At 36.4% G+C, this 16,568-nt stretch overlaps 1 protein-coding gene across 1 annotated transcript in view; it reads left to right on the top strand.

Moving 5' to 3' along the window:
* TANC2 (tetratricopeptide repeat, ankyrin repeat and coiled-coil containing 2) overlaps positions 1–16,568 on the top strand; it is a 257,730-nt gene that overhangs the window by 221,374 nt on the left and 19,788 nt on the right. Inside the window, exons 21-24 of the mRNA XM_070729274.1 lie at positions 8,331–8,454; positions 12,176–12,351; positions 13,463–13,595; positions 15,197–15,288. Of these exons, the coding sequence (XP_070585375.1) occupies positions 8,331–8,454; positions 12,176–12,351; positions 13,463–13,595; positions 15,197–15,288 (525 nt within the window). The remainder of the gene's footprint in view (positions 1–8,330; positions 8,455–12,175; positions 12,352–13,462; positions 13,596–15,196; positions 15,289–16,568) is intronic.

Raw genomic sequence — 16,568 nt, forward strand, 5'->3', positions numbered from 1 at the left:
CATTTTTAGCACCCCCAAATTATGTAAGAACCGCTGTTTTCATGCTGACAACTTTTTACCTGTAGAACAGTGAAATAGTAATGTTGATAGTGAATTTCCATGAAAGATACCCTCGTTGATATTAACCTCTACTAGTCTATTACCATTTCCATTGATAATTCTGCCATTGATCTTTGCACAAAGCTTCTGATGTCTATCTATTAGACACTTGATTATCCAACTACATGAAAAGAAGATTAGATTAGATTAGATTTATTGGATTTATATGCCGCCCCTCTCCGCAAACTCGGGGCGGCTCACAACAACAATAAAACAGTACATAATAACAAATCCAATGCCCACCAATCTAATTACAGTTTAAAATTAATAAATTTATAAAACAATCCCAATGTATATAAAAACAGACACACAGTCAATCAATCAATGGCAAAACAACATGGGCAAGGGGGAGATGTTTAGTTCCCCCATGCCTGACGGCAGAGGTGGGTCTTAAGGAGTTTACGAAAGGCAGGGAGGGTGGGGGCAATCCTAATCTCAGGGGGGAGCTGGTTCCAGAGGGTCGGGGCCCCCACAGAGAAGGCTCTGCCCCTGGGTCCCGCCAGACGGCATTGTTTGGTCGACGGGACCCGGAGAAGGCCGACTCTGTGGGACCTAACCGGTCGCTGGGATTTGTGCGGCAGGAGGCGGTCCCGAAGATATTCAAATCAAATACCTTCATGTAATCAATCCATGTTCCATTCAAAGTTGATCTTCTTTCTCTTGCAATTTTCCAAAACCATTTTGCCAATTAGGAGCTGATCTTTTGCTCCTCTGCTGTAACTATGAAGTTCATCTTCATCTGAACCTGATCTCTAATGTTTTTTCACCACCATTTTTGCTGGTGAACATTACAAGTTTAGCTTCTTTTATTATTCTTATCCACCTCTTGTTTCCAATTGCATCCTTGAACTTTTTGGGATTGTCTGATAACTTTACTTAGAGTTGCACTGTTTCTTCTTTGTCAAGTGCTCCTTGTCAAGTTCATTGCAGTGTCTCCACTGATGGATTGACAGAAATATTTCAGATTATCTGAATTCAGGATAATTCCAAATGTCCAATCTACAATTCTTAATTTCTTTATTCTCTTCTACTTTAGGTAAAAAATTATAATATGTATCATCAGCATTTACCTTAAAAGAATTGAATTTTAGTTCTATATCTTCATTTTTTGAATTATGTTAAAGATATTATCTTCTATTGTATGCAACCCATCTGCAAGAAATTCTTAATAGAATAGAGTAGAATTGACTATATCAAACTAGAAAAACTAATAGAGCATGTTCATAATAATAATTATCGAATAATTATCCACAATTTTGTCTAAATATTTTGTTTTCTTCAAAATGGCCTTTGGTAGAAAAAGTGCAGTCTTGCTATTAATATGCAAGTCATCTATTATTAGATGACTTTGAATATACTCAACTCTTCCCTTATGGCTGGAGTTGGAATAGATTTATTCATCCTCAGAGCCATTTCAAAAATGGACAGTATCTATTTCACTATTTCTACTACTATGGGCAAAAATTCTTTAGAATAAATGGGGTAGTAGTCAATAGAACAGTGGGAAAAACATATGGGGATACAGTCTCAAAAACTACAGAATGATCTTGATTTGAATTCAAGGCAAACCAACATCAAGTAATCCAAATACATGTCCCAATCACTGATTCCAAAGAAGCTGAAGATAAAACTATGGTTCTATGAAGTCCTACATCATTTCTATAACTAATACAAAAAAAAAGATATAGAGAATTGGAATACTAAAATATGAAGTTAAGAGAATACCAGAATAATAGGAATATTTGGGCTTGGAGAACAGAGGATTTGGCCTTGGAATACAACCCAAGAGGTGACTCTACATGTAGACATCACCAGATGGTCAATACAAAATTCAGATTTTATTATGTGCTTTGCAGCAAAGATAGAGAAGCTGTATGCAGTCTATAAAAACAAGATCTAGGGATGACTATGGCTCACCCCATAAGCTTCTTATTTTTTAAAAAATGCAGAGTTAAATTGAAGAAAGTAGGAAAAGCCACTAGACCATTCAAGGTATGATCTAAATCAGGGGTCCCCAACCACCGGGCCGTGGACCAGTACCGGGCCGCGGGGCATGTTGCACCGGGCCGTGGAGTCAGCAGCTGCCGGCCCTCATGCCGCCACCCCCTCCCTCCAGCGCTTCGCCTCCCGCCAGGCAAGAGGCCTCGGGAGGCAGGTTCTGCCAGCCACAGGACGATGGATGGAACAGAGGGGCGGGAAGGACCGAGAGGCTCAAGCCTCTTTTGGCTTCTGCCGCGGGGCGCTTTTGCGTTTTTGGCTGGGGGGAGGCAGGAGGGCCAGCCTGACCCCCTCTCTCCAGCGCTTAGCTCCCGCTGGGCAAGAGGGCTTGGGAGGCAGGTTCTGCCGGCCACAGGACGATGGCGGGAAAGAGGGGCGGGGAGGACCAGCACCCCCATGCTTAATCCCGCCCCCAACCACGCCCCTTTCCGCCTCCACTGGACCATAGAAAAATTGTCTTGCTGAAACTGGTCCCTGGTGGAAAAAACGTTGGGGACCATTGATCTAAATTATATCCCTTATGGATATGCAGTGGAAATGCAGAGGGATTAGATTTGGAAGTAGAGTGCCTGAAGAACTATAGACAAAGATTCATGACATTGTGCAGAAAATAGCAATTAAAAACATTCCAAAGAAAAAGAAATGCAGGAATGTAAAGTGGCTATCTGATGAGGCCTTACAAATGGCTGAATAGAGAAGTATAGCTAAAGGCAAAGGAGAAAGGGAAAGATATATCCAACCGAATGCAAATTTCCAGAGAATTGCAAGGAAAGAGAAGAAGGCCTTAAATAAACAGTGCAAAGAAATAGAGAAGATAATAGAATGGGAAACACAGAGATCTCTTCAAGACAATTGGAGATATCAAGGGAATCTTCCATGCATAGTTGATCATGATAAAGAATTAAAATGGTAGAGATCTACCTGAAATGGAAGAGATTAAGAAGTGGTGGCAAGAATACACAGCATAACTATACAAGGAAGATCTACCGATAAATGTCCTTGATATCAATGGATATGATTGCTGGTCTCGAGCTAGACATCTTGGAGTATGAAATTAAATGGGCCTTAGGAATCGTTTCCAATAACAAACCTAGTGTTCCAGCTGAGCTATTTAAAATTCTAAAAGAGAATGCTGCAATCAATATACCAGCAAATTTGGAAAATTGGCCACAGGACTGGAAAAAAATCAGTTTATGTTCCAGTTCCAGCACAGTCAAAAGAATTTTCCAATTTATACAGTTGTGCTCATTTCACAAGCTAGCAAAGTCACAGTCAAAATCCTACAAGCTAGAATTCAGTAGTGTGTGAAACCAAGAACTACCAGAAGTATAAACTGTGTTTTGAAGAGACAGAGGAACTAGAATTGGATTGTGGAGACAGCAAAGGAGTTGCAGAAAAACCTCTGCCTCATTGCCTACACTAAAGCCTTTGATTGTGTAGATCACAGAAAACTGTCGCAAGTTCATATAGGGATAGGAATACTAAGCCACCTTATCTTTCTCCTGAGAAACCTGCCTGCAAACCAAGAAGCAACATTTGGAACAATTTATTAGTTCAAAATAGAGAAAGGACCATGACAAGACTGCATATTATTTAACTAATATGCAAAGTACAGCATTTGAAATTTTGGCCTGGATTAATCACAAACAGGAATTAAGATTGCCAGGAGAAATATCAACCACTTTGGATATGCAGAGTTTGGTTTGGCAGCAGTGGTGTGTGTGAAGTTCCTAGCCATTGCCATTACTGCTCTGCATTCTGCCCACCTGCTCACCCACCCATCCACCCACCTGACTCTTTCTCCAGTGGGAAGTTCCTGGTCATCACCATTGCTCTGAGCTCATCCCCTGACTCTGGTTACCCATGGAGAGTTGTCCCCGCAGTGAATTTACAATGTTGACTTGTCCTGCGATGACTTGCTAGTGGTCAGCTAGCAAAAGTGATTTGGCAGTGGCAGTGGCTGCATTGGGCTGACCATGATGAGTTATCCTAGATCCTGGTCTGAAATGTCAAAAAAGAGTTGGATACGACTAAGCAACTGAACAACAACAGTTTATTTCAGTGTCAGCATTTACATATCCTCACAGTTCTGCACTATATGTGATGATTGGGACTATTTTGAAGTTATATAACTTTATGATTATGTAGAGAACCCACATAGCTATGGTTGGCGAATTATCTTATGGCATTGGCACATGGTGTACCCCTTAAAAATTCTTCTTAAAATAAGACAACCAGAAACCTATTTCTTTGAAAGCCAATCCTAAGTATAAGTAGAATTTGACATGTTATATACATTCCCTATCTAAGCTCTAATTGCACCTAGTCTACCTCTTCTTGAAAACAACTACTTTGGTTTTGCATTTATTGTATTCTCATCCCTACCCAGATATAAGATACAAATAAGATATAAATATCAGCTGCATAAAGCAGGATTTTTCCCTATCTTTAGACACATACATATTGGTTGAATGAAGGGATGTTGAAATATTAACATAAAAATTAAACAAAAAGTATACCCTTTTTTTTGGAGTATAAGACGCATCAGAGTATAAGACACACCTTAGTTTGGGGGGAGGAAAATAGGGAAAAGAATCTGCTTACCAGATATTCATCTGGCTAGCATCCTTAGTCTGGTCAATTTCAGCACATTATTTTATCCCCTGGTTATGGCTTTAAAAAAAACCCTTATTTGGAGAGAGTAACAATGAAAGAGCTTGCAAGCCAGTATGAGCTGGGAACATTGTTAGCACCTGGTTGGGGCTGGAAACCAGGAGCAAGTTAGAGTAGTGAAAAAACCCTTTGAAGACTTAGAGCTTGGAAAACATTCTTTGCCGACAGTAACAATGAAAGAACCTGCAAGATAAGGGCTGGGAAGGTCATTAGCACCTAGCTAGGGGGGAAAAGTTTCGAAAAAGCTGCATTCAGAGTATAAAACGCACCTGAATTTTCAGCTTCTTTTAGGAGGAAAAGGGTGCATCTAATACTCAGAAAAATACGGTACATCCTTATGTGACTTCTTTATTAGTACTAATTTTCTATTAATAAACTATAAAAATAAACTAACTTTTTGTTAATATATTGATAAACTCTTGATCCTGTATATAGCCTTAGGCATAAGTTTCATTATAAATTATTTATTAAAGAGAAGAGGCTGGAATCCATGCTTAAGTCCATAGGTTTCTTCCAAAGCAAATTCTTGTTTATTAAATCAAGTATTGTGGTCAGATCTGGTTTCCTGTATATTTTTCTACTAGATGACATAAAATGAAACTGTTATCAATAATGGAGTGACCAGACCCAAATCTAATTTGCTCTTTGGATAGCAAGTTCTTTTCAATTACCAGCCTCAAACTAGTTTAAAAGATAATTGGCATGATGTCAGATTAATTAGTCTATAATTTGAAGGATCATCCTCATCATCCTTTTAATAAATGATGACTACAATAGAGAATTCCCAACCAGCTGGAATTTGGCAGGAATTATTTTATAAGTAAATAAACCTACAAGTAAGAAAGCCCACCAGTCAATGTGACATTTAAATAACAAAGGTGGGTAGAAGATCTTCTCCAGGAATGATAAATTATTTTGGAGGTTCTCTAATCCAGTACAATTTGTGTCAGTGAATAATTGGCTATAATATTCCTTCCACATATAGGCAGGTATAAGAATGTCCAAGAAGAACCTACATTCCTGCAATGTTCCGGTGACTGAGTAGTGCCAAAGACAGGCTAATTCTTTGTTTTCCTCTTAATTAAGTCAAATCAGTGAGGGCCCTTTATCTGGGACCTTCTGGGAATGCCTTTTCAGCTAAGAATTTTCTTAGTCCTTTATTTTGTTTTTCATAGGCTGTAAGTACAGATATGATATCTTTGGAATGTAAAGTCACTGTGTTTACCAGAATCTGGATTTGATATTTCATATATTCAGTCAAAACCCTCACATCCACTCTGGCACATTTTATCCTGGTGGACCTATAGATTAGGCATCTCCAACCTCTGACCACGGCCCAGCTGTGGTCTGTTTACAACCAGGCTATCTGAGTGGTGGACTGGTGCGTGCATGCTCACAACTCAACTTCTGCAAACAATGAGCAGGTGTGTACATACATAAATAAATAAATAAATAAATAAATAAATAAATAAATACACACACACATACATACATGCATGCATGCATGCATGCATACATACATACATGCACGCAGCTCAACCTGTGCAAGTTGATCTGTTCATGTGTGAAAACTAGCCTGACACATGGCCTGAATCCTCTCTCCCAGCTAGGCCACCAAATCGCAAAGGCTGAGGACCGCCATTCCAGATAATGTAAATTACATGTATCAATTTGATGTGCAGTCTGAGTGATGGTCTCTATTTCTCTTATGTAAAAAGTTCACAAATGTGTTGTAAAAACAGAAATTCTTTCCAATGAAAGAAAAGTATGGGGGAATCAAACTGCATTTCCTCCATCTTGGATTCTTCTTCCTTATTATTCCTACTCATTTGGCGAAAATAATACTTTATTCTATGCCCAGAATTTCTATTTATTAAATTAAAACAAAATTTAAAATGTTAAATGTAGGCAATATTAAAACAACATAAAATTCATTGATATTTAAAACAAAATTGTTTTAAACATCATATATTTAAAACAAAATAAATTTGTTTTTATCGTTAGATTTGTACCGTGTTTTGTGTTGTGAGCCGCTCCGAGTCTCCGGAGAGGGGCGACATACAAATCTAACAAATAAATAAAAATATATAATAGCCAATGTATGAGAAAAACAAAAGAACCAGCACAATATTATTTTTAACAAATATTAAACAATTAATTCACACATAATATTACATTTGATTGCCATTCATAATATTCTCTATATTGGAACTCTTTTATAGTTGAAAAAATAATAAAACAAATTGGGAAATGTATATTAGATCAAAGCATACAAAATAGTACACAATATATTACCAAATTAATAATGTACAATTAATGTACAATTACATTTGGCAAAACATATATCAGCACAATAGTCATTTTAAATTTCTCAAAAAAGTATAATACTATTAAGTCTTTACTATGCTAATGTTTCTTTTTCAACAGTTCACTTTACAAATAAAAATATTAATACTGTGATAAGTTAAAACAAGACCAATAAGCTTATTAAATAGTAAGAAAACTTGAAAGAAACAAGTAACGTAAATATAGTTTCATAAATCTTTATATTGAAGCTTCCTTATATGGTTGAAGAAACAATATTAGAAAAAGTTATCTACTTGAAAATAGGGTACGCTGATTGAAACAAAATATATTTAAATAATTAAACAAAATAGTAATATTCAGAGACAAGTAAATCAAAATTAATAACATTATTAGGAATACAGATTATTTTAAAACAATTAGATTTGTATTTAAAATCAAGATAAGTTTCACTTTAATTTTTTTTATATATAGAAAGAATCAAAAGCAAAAAAGTAATTCTTATGTGTTGGTAAAATAACTGTTCTTTCAGTGATTGTCCTTGCAATTAAAAGTTCCAATGCTACATGATAATAAAACAAAGATGGTAAGGTATTAGGGGGGGGGGGGGCTGCCAAAGTCAATATAGAAAGTTAGTCAGTATGATAAGCTATCTTCTGAAATGTAAAAGGGTCATAAATCTAAACAAAGAAATTTCAGTGGAGAAGAATTGGGGAGTGAGGGGTTTCAAGAGAATCCAGCTAATGAAAAGATATTTAAATTAAACCTGAACATCAATCACAAAAATCTCTAATCAGCAATAAACCACAACAATTTAAAAAACATTTTAACATTTACAAACCTCACCCACTAGAAATCCCACCCACCCACCCCCAAATTGCTCTTCACCTACATTCTTGAACTTAATTGCTTAATACATCCTTCTACAATTCGGAAGAAGCTGACACTCTGGGCTGTAGATTCTGGTAGTTCCTAGTAACTATCATTTCGAAATTTATTTTGAATTGTTTAGTCTTTCTGTGTTTCAGTTGGGAAGCATTTAATAATGTTCAGGATGGTGCAGTGCTCATTTTAAGATGTTTTTAATGTTTTTTGTCTGTAAGCTAGCCAGAGACCTTCAGGAATTGGGTGGCATATAAATACAATAAATAAATAAATACAAAAGATTGCCATTCTTAGCAGAAGAATCCATGATACTTCTGATACGATATTTATCTAGAAGGTTTGTACCCAGAGTATTCTTTATGTGTTTTCAGATTGTCGATCTCTTGCTCACCCATGGTGCAGATGTTAATATGGCAGATAAACAAGGTCGGACTCCTCTGATGATGGCATCTTCAGAGGGGCATTTGGGCACTGTGGAGTTCTTATTGGGACAAGGTTAGTGTTGAAAAATTGTAAGATTAAGATCAAATATTCCAGAATGCAAATCTTCTAATTTTTATAAATAATTTTGTTCATTCTTTGATTCTGTACTACATCACTCATGTGCAATAGAATAAAGATATCATAGGGTCAACTGAGGCCAAACTATTTTCATTGCAGTTGGTAACTGCCTTATTTTCAGCCAAAGGTTTTATGATTTGGAAATATTTTAGATATTTTTTTAAAAAAATTCAACAATTTAATTTACAAAACATACTAGACCACCCTTGCTGAATATTGTTATCCGGGAGGTTAGATTATCATTAATAATTTGTATTAAAAGTCAGGAGCCTCTGTGGCTTTCCAGTCTTAGATTTTACAAGAAAGAATGTAAAATCATCCTGCATTATTTTATTAATCTTCTGTGGGATAAAGATCTTTCTATCCATCTCTATTTCTCCCTAATCTATACGGTGCCCATTAATCAGGTAACTGTGGGCAGCTTCCCCTCCCCCCCCATAAAGTTACCCTATCAAATAACTGTAAGGTAATATCAAACTTAAAAGTAGCTGAAGCACCTCACGGAACTACTAACAAAATAAAAACAAAGCAAAAATACAAGTTCACACTAACATCATCTCCCCTTGAAGAAAAAAAGCATATACCTTCAAAGTCTAAGAAGCTTAACCAGATTTCCAGATGTCAGAGGGGAGGCTGTTCTATATGGCAGATCCCTTGATATAGGACAGCGGTGGTGAACATATGGTATCTGTTTCTTGTCTACAAAAGAGACAAGAATAATTTCCAAGAGTAGTTGAATTTTGGGAGAGCCTCTTTTAAATATGTAGGAAATATCCCTTACCAAAACAAAGCATTGACAATGACCTAGAACCAGCCCTCCGTGTATATATATATATATATATATATATATATATATATATATATATATATATATATATATATATATATATAGAGTGTGTGTATTTGTGTGTGTGTATATATATATATATATATATATATATATATATATATATATATATATATATACACACACACACACACACACAAATACACACACTCTCCACCCCCCACCCCGCCAAAAAACCTCAGGAGAAATACTATGTGAATCCAAGCCAATAGTAGCTGAAGAATACGAGAGACAACCCTGCTTCCTTGGAGTCCACAGACAAAACTGAATTCCAGGTAATACACCACAGTTTTTTTCTAGCCATTACATGAACTCTACTGCCTCCAAGAGTCAAAGGTTGGTGACTTTGATTTACTTTTATCAGCAAAGTATTGTGCCAACAAAAGCTACACATGATCTCTGCTCAGAAAGGGTGCTTGCTAGCTTAAACAAGACAATTGAACAGCACCTCATTGATGCAATAAGTAGGGGAAAGTGCTAAAACTGTAGGCTCAGAGTTGAATTTCCCCCCTTTTCACTTCTCTTGTTTCCAAACCAGCATTCCAGGTGGGTTGGGTTGTGTTTTTGGGGGTTGCTGTTGTTGTTATTTCATCTGCCTAAAGTCTGCAATAAGCACAGCAGCCACTCAAATTGGTACACAGAAGGAAGGCACTCAAAAATAATTTCCCATAGCCTCAAGTTGTTTAGAAAATACAGTTATGTATACTGTAAAATCACACTCACCAGGCATTTCCAGAATCGATCTGGATTCATAAGGCACCTGAGATCTACCTTTGTAATCTGCCGGTTTACCTCACAGAGATCATGAGCAGCAGTCAATCTCATCAGCCTTTAGCCATTTCAATTAAGTGTCCCTATAAATTTAATAAACTATTATTACCAGGATTGAGGAATTATATAATCATGGCACAGGGCTAGTTATAATGTCGTCCATATTTACAGCTCCAAGGCTCTGATAAAGTCTAGATATAATAATTTAAGTGTGTCTTGCCTTGGGTTTCCTGGAACAAATCATATAATTATGGTGGCCATGAAACATTTAGCTCTTCCCAACCCACTCTGTAAGGTATGAAGGTTGAAGTCATCAATACCAACGAGAGGGGCATTTCAACATACACTGGATGACCAATTAAGCAACCTGAGCAGAGATTATTTTGGGCAACAAGGAAGTCAATAGATGAACCTGATTTCAGATTTCTGTTTAAGCAAATATACAATTATACATAGAGTACACCAACATTTTCATATGTGGAACAATTTATTAGATTTGTATGACGCCTGTCTCCGAGGACTCGGAGCAGTTCACAGCAACAATAAAATACAATAGAATACAAATCCAATATAAACTATATTTAAAAGCCCGTATTGTTAAAAACTAGCAATTCTAAAACAGACACCAATCTCAAGTGTTTAAATCAGAAAAGGTGAGGGGGGAAATTAATCCCCCCATGTTTGGTGGCATAGATTTGTCTTCAACATCTTGCGGAAGGTGAGGAGGGTGGGGGCAATTTGAATCTCGGGGGGGAGTTGATTCCAGAGGGCTGGGGCCGCCACAGAGAAGGATCTTCCCCTAGGTCCCACCAGATGACATTGTTTAATCGACGGGACCTGGAGAAGGCCAACTCTGTGGAACCTAATTGGCCGCTGGGATTCGTGTGGCAGAAGGCAATTCCATAGGTATTATGGTCCGATGCCACATAGGGCTTTATAGGTCATTACCAACACTTTGAATTGTGACCGGAAACTGCTTGGCAACCAATGCAAGCCGCGGAGTGTTGGCGAAACATGGGCGTACCTAGGGAAGCCCATGATAGCTCGTGCGGTCGCATTCTGCACAATCTGAAGTTTCCGAACACTTTTCAAAGGTAGCCCCATGTAGAGAGCATTGCAGTAGTCGAACCTCGAGATGATGAACTGTGAACAAAGACTCCCTGTTCAAATAGGGCCGCAACTGGTGTACCAGGCGAACCTAGGCAAACGCCCTCCTTGCCACAGCTGAAAGGTGATGTTCTAATGTCAGTTGTGTATCAAGGAGGACGCCCAAGTTCTGGACCCTCTCTGAGGGGGTCAATAATCCCCCCCCCCAGGGTAATGGACAGACAGATGGAATTGTCATTGGGAGGCAGAACCCACAGTCACTCCGTCTTGTCAAGGTTGAGTTTTGATGATATTATATGTTGGAAATTACAGTTGGCAAGATTTGGGATGCAGGGAAGGACCGGTGAACCATAATAGGTTATTTAACTTTTGCTGCTAAAGCCTTCCTATTCCTGAGTTGCCCAGTTCCCCCTCTTATCCAGAGGGGGAAATTATCATCTGTGTGGCAATATGTTTTAGATCTCATTTTTAATCTCTTGGTCTCTATGTTTTGTTAAATGGTTATATTCTTCTCTTTTATCCACCAGGCCCATTTTGCTTTTTGTTGTAATACAAGAATGTTTTAACTGAGATGCTTCTGGAGAATTTAAGATTAGATGGTAGAACTAACCAACAGATAACTTTGTCCCATTCTTAAAGAATGAGCAAAAACACAGAATAATGCATTGGAATTTTGTTTTGACATACAGTAAAAAAGTTGTGAAGCCATTATTTGACCATAAAATACTGTACAAGGTACTCCAGCCAGCTATTTTTTCTCTACAGCTTCTATCAAGCTAATATAAGCAATATTTCTTGTAAAATAGATACAGTACATACATTCCTAAAATATTATAAGACCAAACCTTTATAAGAGATTGCTACAAGAATGAGGTGTAAAATCATTTAACCTTATGTGAGCACGTAAGCAGTTTTGCCTTTTCCCTCTAGGCTCCTCAATTTCCTTAATGGACAAAGAAGGACTAACTGCTCTTAGCTGGGCTTGCCTAAAAGGCCATCTTTCAGTTGTGCGAGCTTTGGTAGAGAGTGGAGCTGCTACAGACCATGCTGACAAAAATGGGCGTACTCCATTGGATTTAGCAGCTTTTTATGGAGATGCAGAGGTGGTAAGTTCTGACTATTTTTATTGCTTGTTTCTTTGTTTATTATTCTATAAGAGATAATAATTAATTTCATTTCTTTGTCAGAGTCACTTTATTCATATGACATAGATACTGCCATAATATTAGTACCTCTCCACTTCCCCTCAAATAATGTCAATTTGTAGTAGCATAAACTGAAACTAGCAAGTAAATGGCATGCCCCATTCTTCATTCCATAGTTCGTAGCATGGGAAAAATGAACTATGTAATCCAATATTTTCAGCTGCATCTTATAAAATGTAAAAGGTAATTGAAACCTATGACACATTTGTCAATCTTTCATATTTGATTTAATATGTAAAGTTAATTGGGCTACTAATTGTCTTCTCAGACTACATAAATGGTCAGTATTGAACAGCTTATATGCCCTTTAAATGTCAACTTCAACATTGAATTGAAGGGCTAAAGAACAGGAACCAGCATGAAGTTACATTGTCAGCAATAAGCCTTCATGACTCCTACAATACTTCAATCATTGTAAATTCAAGCTTTCTGAGCCATTTGGAACAAACTGGTTTGGCGTGTCCAATTGATATCAAAAAAGACATCAATCTTAGTGATACACAGTAGTTGAACCTAACTATAGAAATATAGTTTACAAATGATAAAAACAACGTATATACAAAGAAATCTAATAAATACAAAAGCCAAGACACCTCACATTTTATCCTCAACCTTACATACAATGACCTATATGTGACACACCACTACCAAGCTAGCCTTAATATTTGTGGGAAAAGCCAGGTTTTTCAGCTTTCCAGAAAGTCAACAACATCAGGCCATCTGGCTATATAGGGAAAATGTTTCACCAGGCAGGCATCTTTACAAAGAAGACATGTTTTCTTCAAGGCATTAATGTTTTATTAATAACACCAGGAGCACATCCATCCTAATGGATCTGTTAAGATGGGCAGAAACAGCTACCAAAAGCAGTTCAAAATCTAGCCTTATATTGTGTAAGGCTTTAAAGAGGATAACCAGCATTCTATGAATCTGAAACCTCAAATTTAATCACATAACAATATTGATTGTTTCTGGATGATGCTGACTCAGTTATTTGTTTGTTTATTTATAGGTTCAGTTCCTGGTGGATCATGGTGCCATGATTGAGCATGTGGATTACAGTGGGATGCGCCCCCTCGATAGGGCAGTGGGCTGCCGCAATACTTCTGTTGTAGTTACTCTTTTGAAGAAAGGAGCCAAGATAGGTAGGAAGGACACAAAGGGAATAACCAATCTTTCATACCTTTCTTGAATATGAAAACACAGTATATTCCTGTGATATAGGCATAGCCAGTTTCAATATGCAGATACTCAGCATTTCCATATGTGATGTTTGCATTAGTGAAATCAATATTTAGCTCTTAACAAACTAAAGAAAGGTCCTTGTCTAAAAATGAAAACCTAAATAGCTATGTTATGCTGGTATGCTGCCTATCCTACTCTTAGATGATTCTAGATTTGAGCATTATCTGCATATGCCTTTGTCTCTTAATTCTTGCATCACAAAATTTGCTGCTGCTTTGCTGCCTGCCTCTCACTGCTGCTTTTTCCTTTTTTTAAAATTCAACTTCATCCATTTTTCCTCCCTTTCCCACAATTTTGTTTTTTCCTCTTATCTTTACCACCACCACCCACATCCCCCAAAGGCTGTCAGACACTACCAAGTCGTCCAAGAGGTATATTTCACTGCTGTCATCCTCAAACTTGGTGGTCTAACAGCTCTGTCTTTTCTCTTCTACAGTTTTGCCTGCCTGTATTCCATTCCCCACTTTTAATTTTTCTTACTTAAATATTTTTCCCCTACTGCTGCAGAGAATAACTTGAATGCAAAACTACACTCACTTTAAAATAAGTAAAACACTATAAATTTGTTTTCATTGAATCTTCTGAAATACTTTTCTATGATGATAAGAACTTCAGAAGCTGATAATTTACTGAAGGAAAAACTCATTCTGAAATGATTTCTTTGTTTATTGTTTTTGTTTTTGAAGACCAATATTTTGAACTGCATCAGAAGAATCACTTTGACAGATAAGAATTTAGATAAAAAAAATTTTTTTTCAGAAACACTGAAGTTTTAAAAGATTTTTTACATTGTGACACAAATATTGACACAGAAAATTTCAGTTATATATATGTATCAGATTTTGCATTGCACTTCAGTTAATTAATTAATTTATTTTATTTATTTATTTATTCAATTTTTATGCCGCCCTTCTCCTTAGAATCAAGGCGGCTTCCAACATGTTAGCAATAGCACTTTTTAACAGAGCCAGCCTATTGCCCCCACAATCTGGGTTCTCATTTTACCCACCTCGGAAGGATGGAAGGCTGAGTCAACCTTGAGCCGGTGATGAGATTTGAACTGCTGACTTTCAGATCTACCAGTCAGCTTCAGTGGCCTGCAGTACAGCACTCTACCTGCTGCGCCACCCCGGCTCCTTATGTACAATTATATAGATATTAATTTTAATTCTATTTAATATTACACTTGCACTAATTTTTCTATAATGTTTTCTTGGTAATACTACCAAGTGAATATTCTCTCTTTGAAAATGACTTAAGTATTTATGACTTGTTCTCAAATTAATTTAATTATAATATTGCAAAGTATATATTTTGTTCACTTACATCTATAAAGCCAACTTTTTTGCTGGGACAAAGTTGTTCCTTGAATTGATTGTAACAAGTTGTTCTCTCCATCAGAAATTATCTGCCCAGGATGTTTTTCCCATTTAGCTTTCTTCCACTGCCACCTTTTGCATTGTATGAGTTTTTTACCCATCATGCATCCTGTACACTACAGGTCCAGCAACATGGGCAATGGCCACTTCCAAACCAGACATCATGGTCATCCTGTTGAGCAAATTGATGGAGGAAGGAGACATGTTTTACAAGGTAAGATGGAAGCTGTGATTTTATATTTAATAATTGAGCTTTTGTGTTAAAACAAGAAACATTTATCATTCTTTGTTTATAGAGCAATGAAAATATATACCATAAATCTTCAGAAATTTTAATTCATAATGTAATCAGTTCATTTTAATTCATAATGTAGTCAGTTCAGACAATATTTCGAACTGTTAAATAAACTACAATTCCCTAATTACAAAGCTAAAAAGATATATTTATAGCCTAAATTTAAAAGAATATATGTTTTATATAGTTAAACACATCATCATCATTATCACCATCATGATCATTTTTGCCACTTTTGCCATCGTCCATTTGACACCAGCTAAATACTGTATTTGCAGATTTGATGACCCATACAATTTTCTGTGATCACTGGGACAAAATACATTCTTTGATAAAATGTAAAGGATCTTTTAATCGTCTGTGCTATCTATGACAGTCACTCTGTGATATATTGTCCAATCTGAGCAAAAGAGAGTGTTTGAATGCTCTAATACCTGAAATAGCTTTCTGGGACTCAGGTAGTTTTCTTTATTCTGAAAATTAAGATTGGAATACATTTTATTTATGAAAAAAATAAAATTCAACCCAAGTTACATACGGTTCAGGCTGAAGTTATGCACATATATAATAGTTTTTATATCTAACCATAATTAAATCATAAATATCAGACTATTAAATTCTCACTGAAATTTTAATTTATCGCTTTTTGTTATGTGCAAACAATAATCATATTTTAAACAACAGTGATTAATATTTTCTTGTGTTCTTTTCCTGGGGAAAAAAATCAGTGCTATAATTATTCATCCTTTTATAATTTTCAGGCTTTATTATTATTCTGTAGACCTGCTTGTAGAAACCTCAGTTAGCCTGGAATGGCACTGTGAGAATCTTGTTCGCATTTGCAAGAAATACCATATTGTATGAATTTGATCTCAGTCTGACTAATTCTCAGTTTGTTTCTATGATTAAGTTTCTGATTTTGTCCTTTAAACTCTGTTAGCCTGGAGTCTTAATAATTAATAATTAATGCCTGAGAATGTTGCTCCGTTTCTGTAGACTTTATTGCTACAATCTTCTGATTTCTTCTTTTGACAAGATGCTTCCTGGTGAGGATTAAGAAAGAGATACTTTTCAATTGTGACCTCGAGATTAGAGAACAGTCTCTCTTAGGGGATAAATTTGTTTCTAAAATACACCAAATATATTTTCAGTATAGAATTCTTAATCAATTTGATTTCATTGTTCCTTCTTAAAAATGC

Source organism: Erythrolamprus reginae, chromosome Z (assembly GCF_031021105.1).
Source record: "Erythrolamprus reginae isolate rEryReg1 chromosome Z, rEryReg1.hap1, whole genome shotgun sequence".
Taxonomy (NCBI): Eukaryota; Metazoa; Chordata; class Lepidosauria; order Squamata; family Dipsadidae; genus Erythrolamprus; species Erythrolamprus reginae.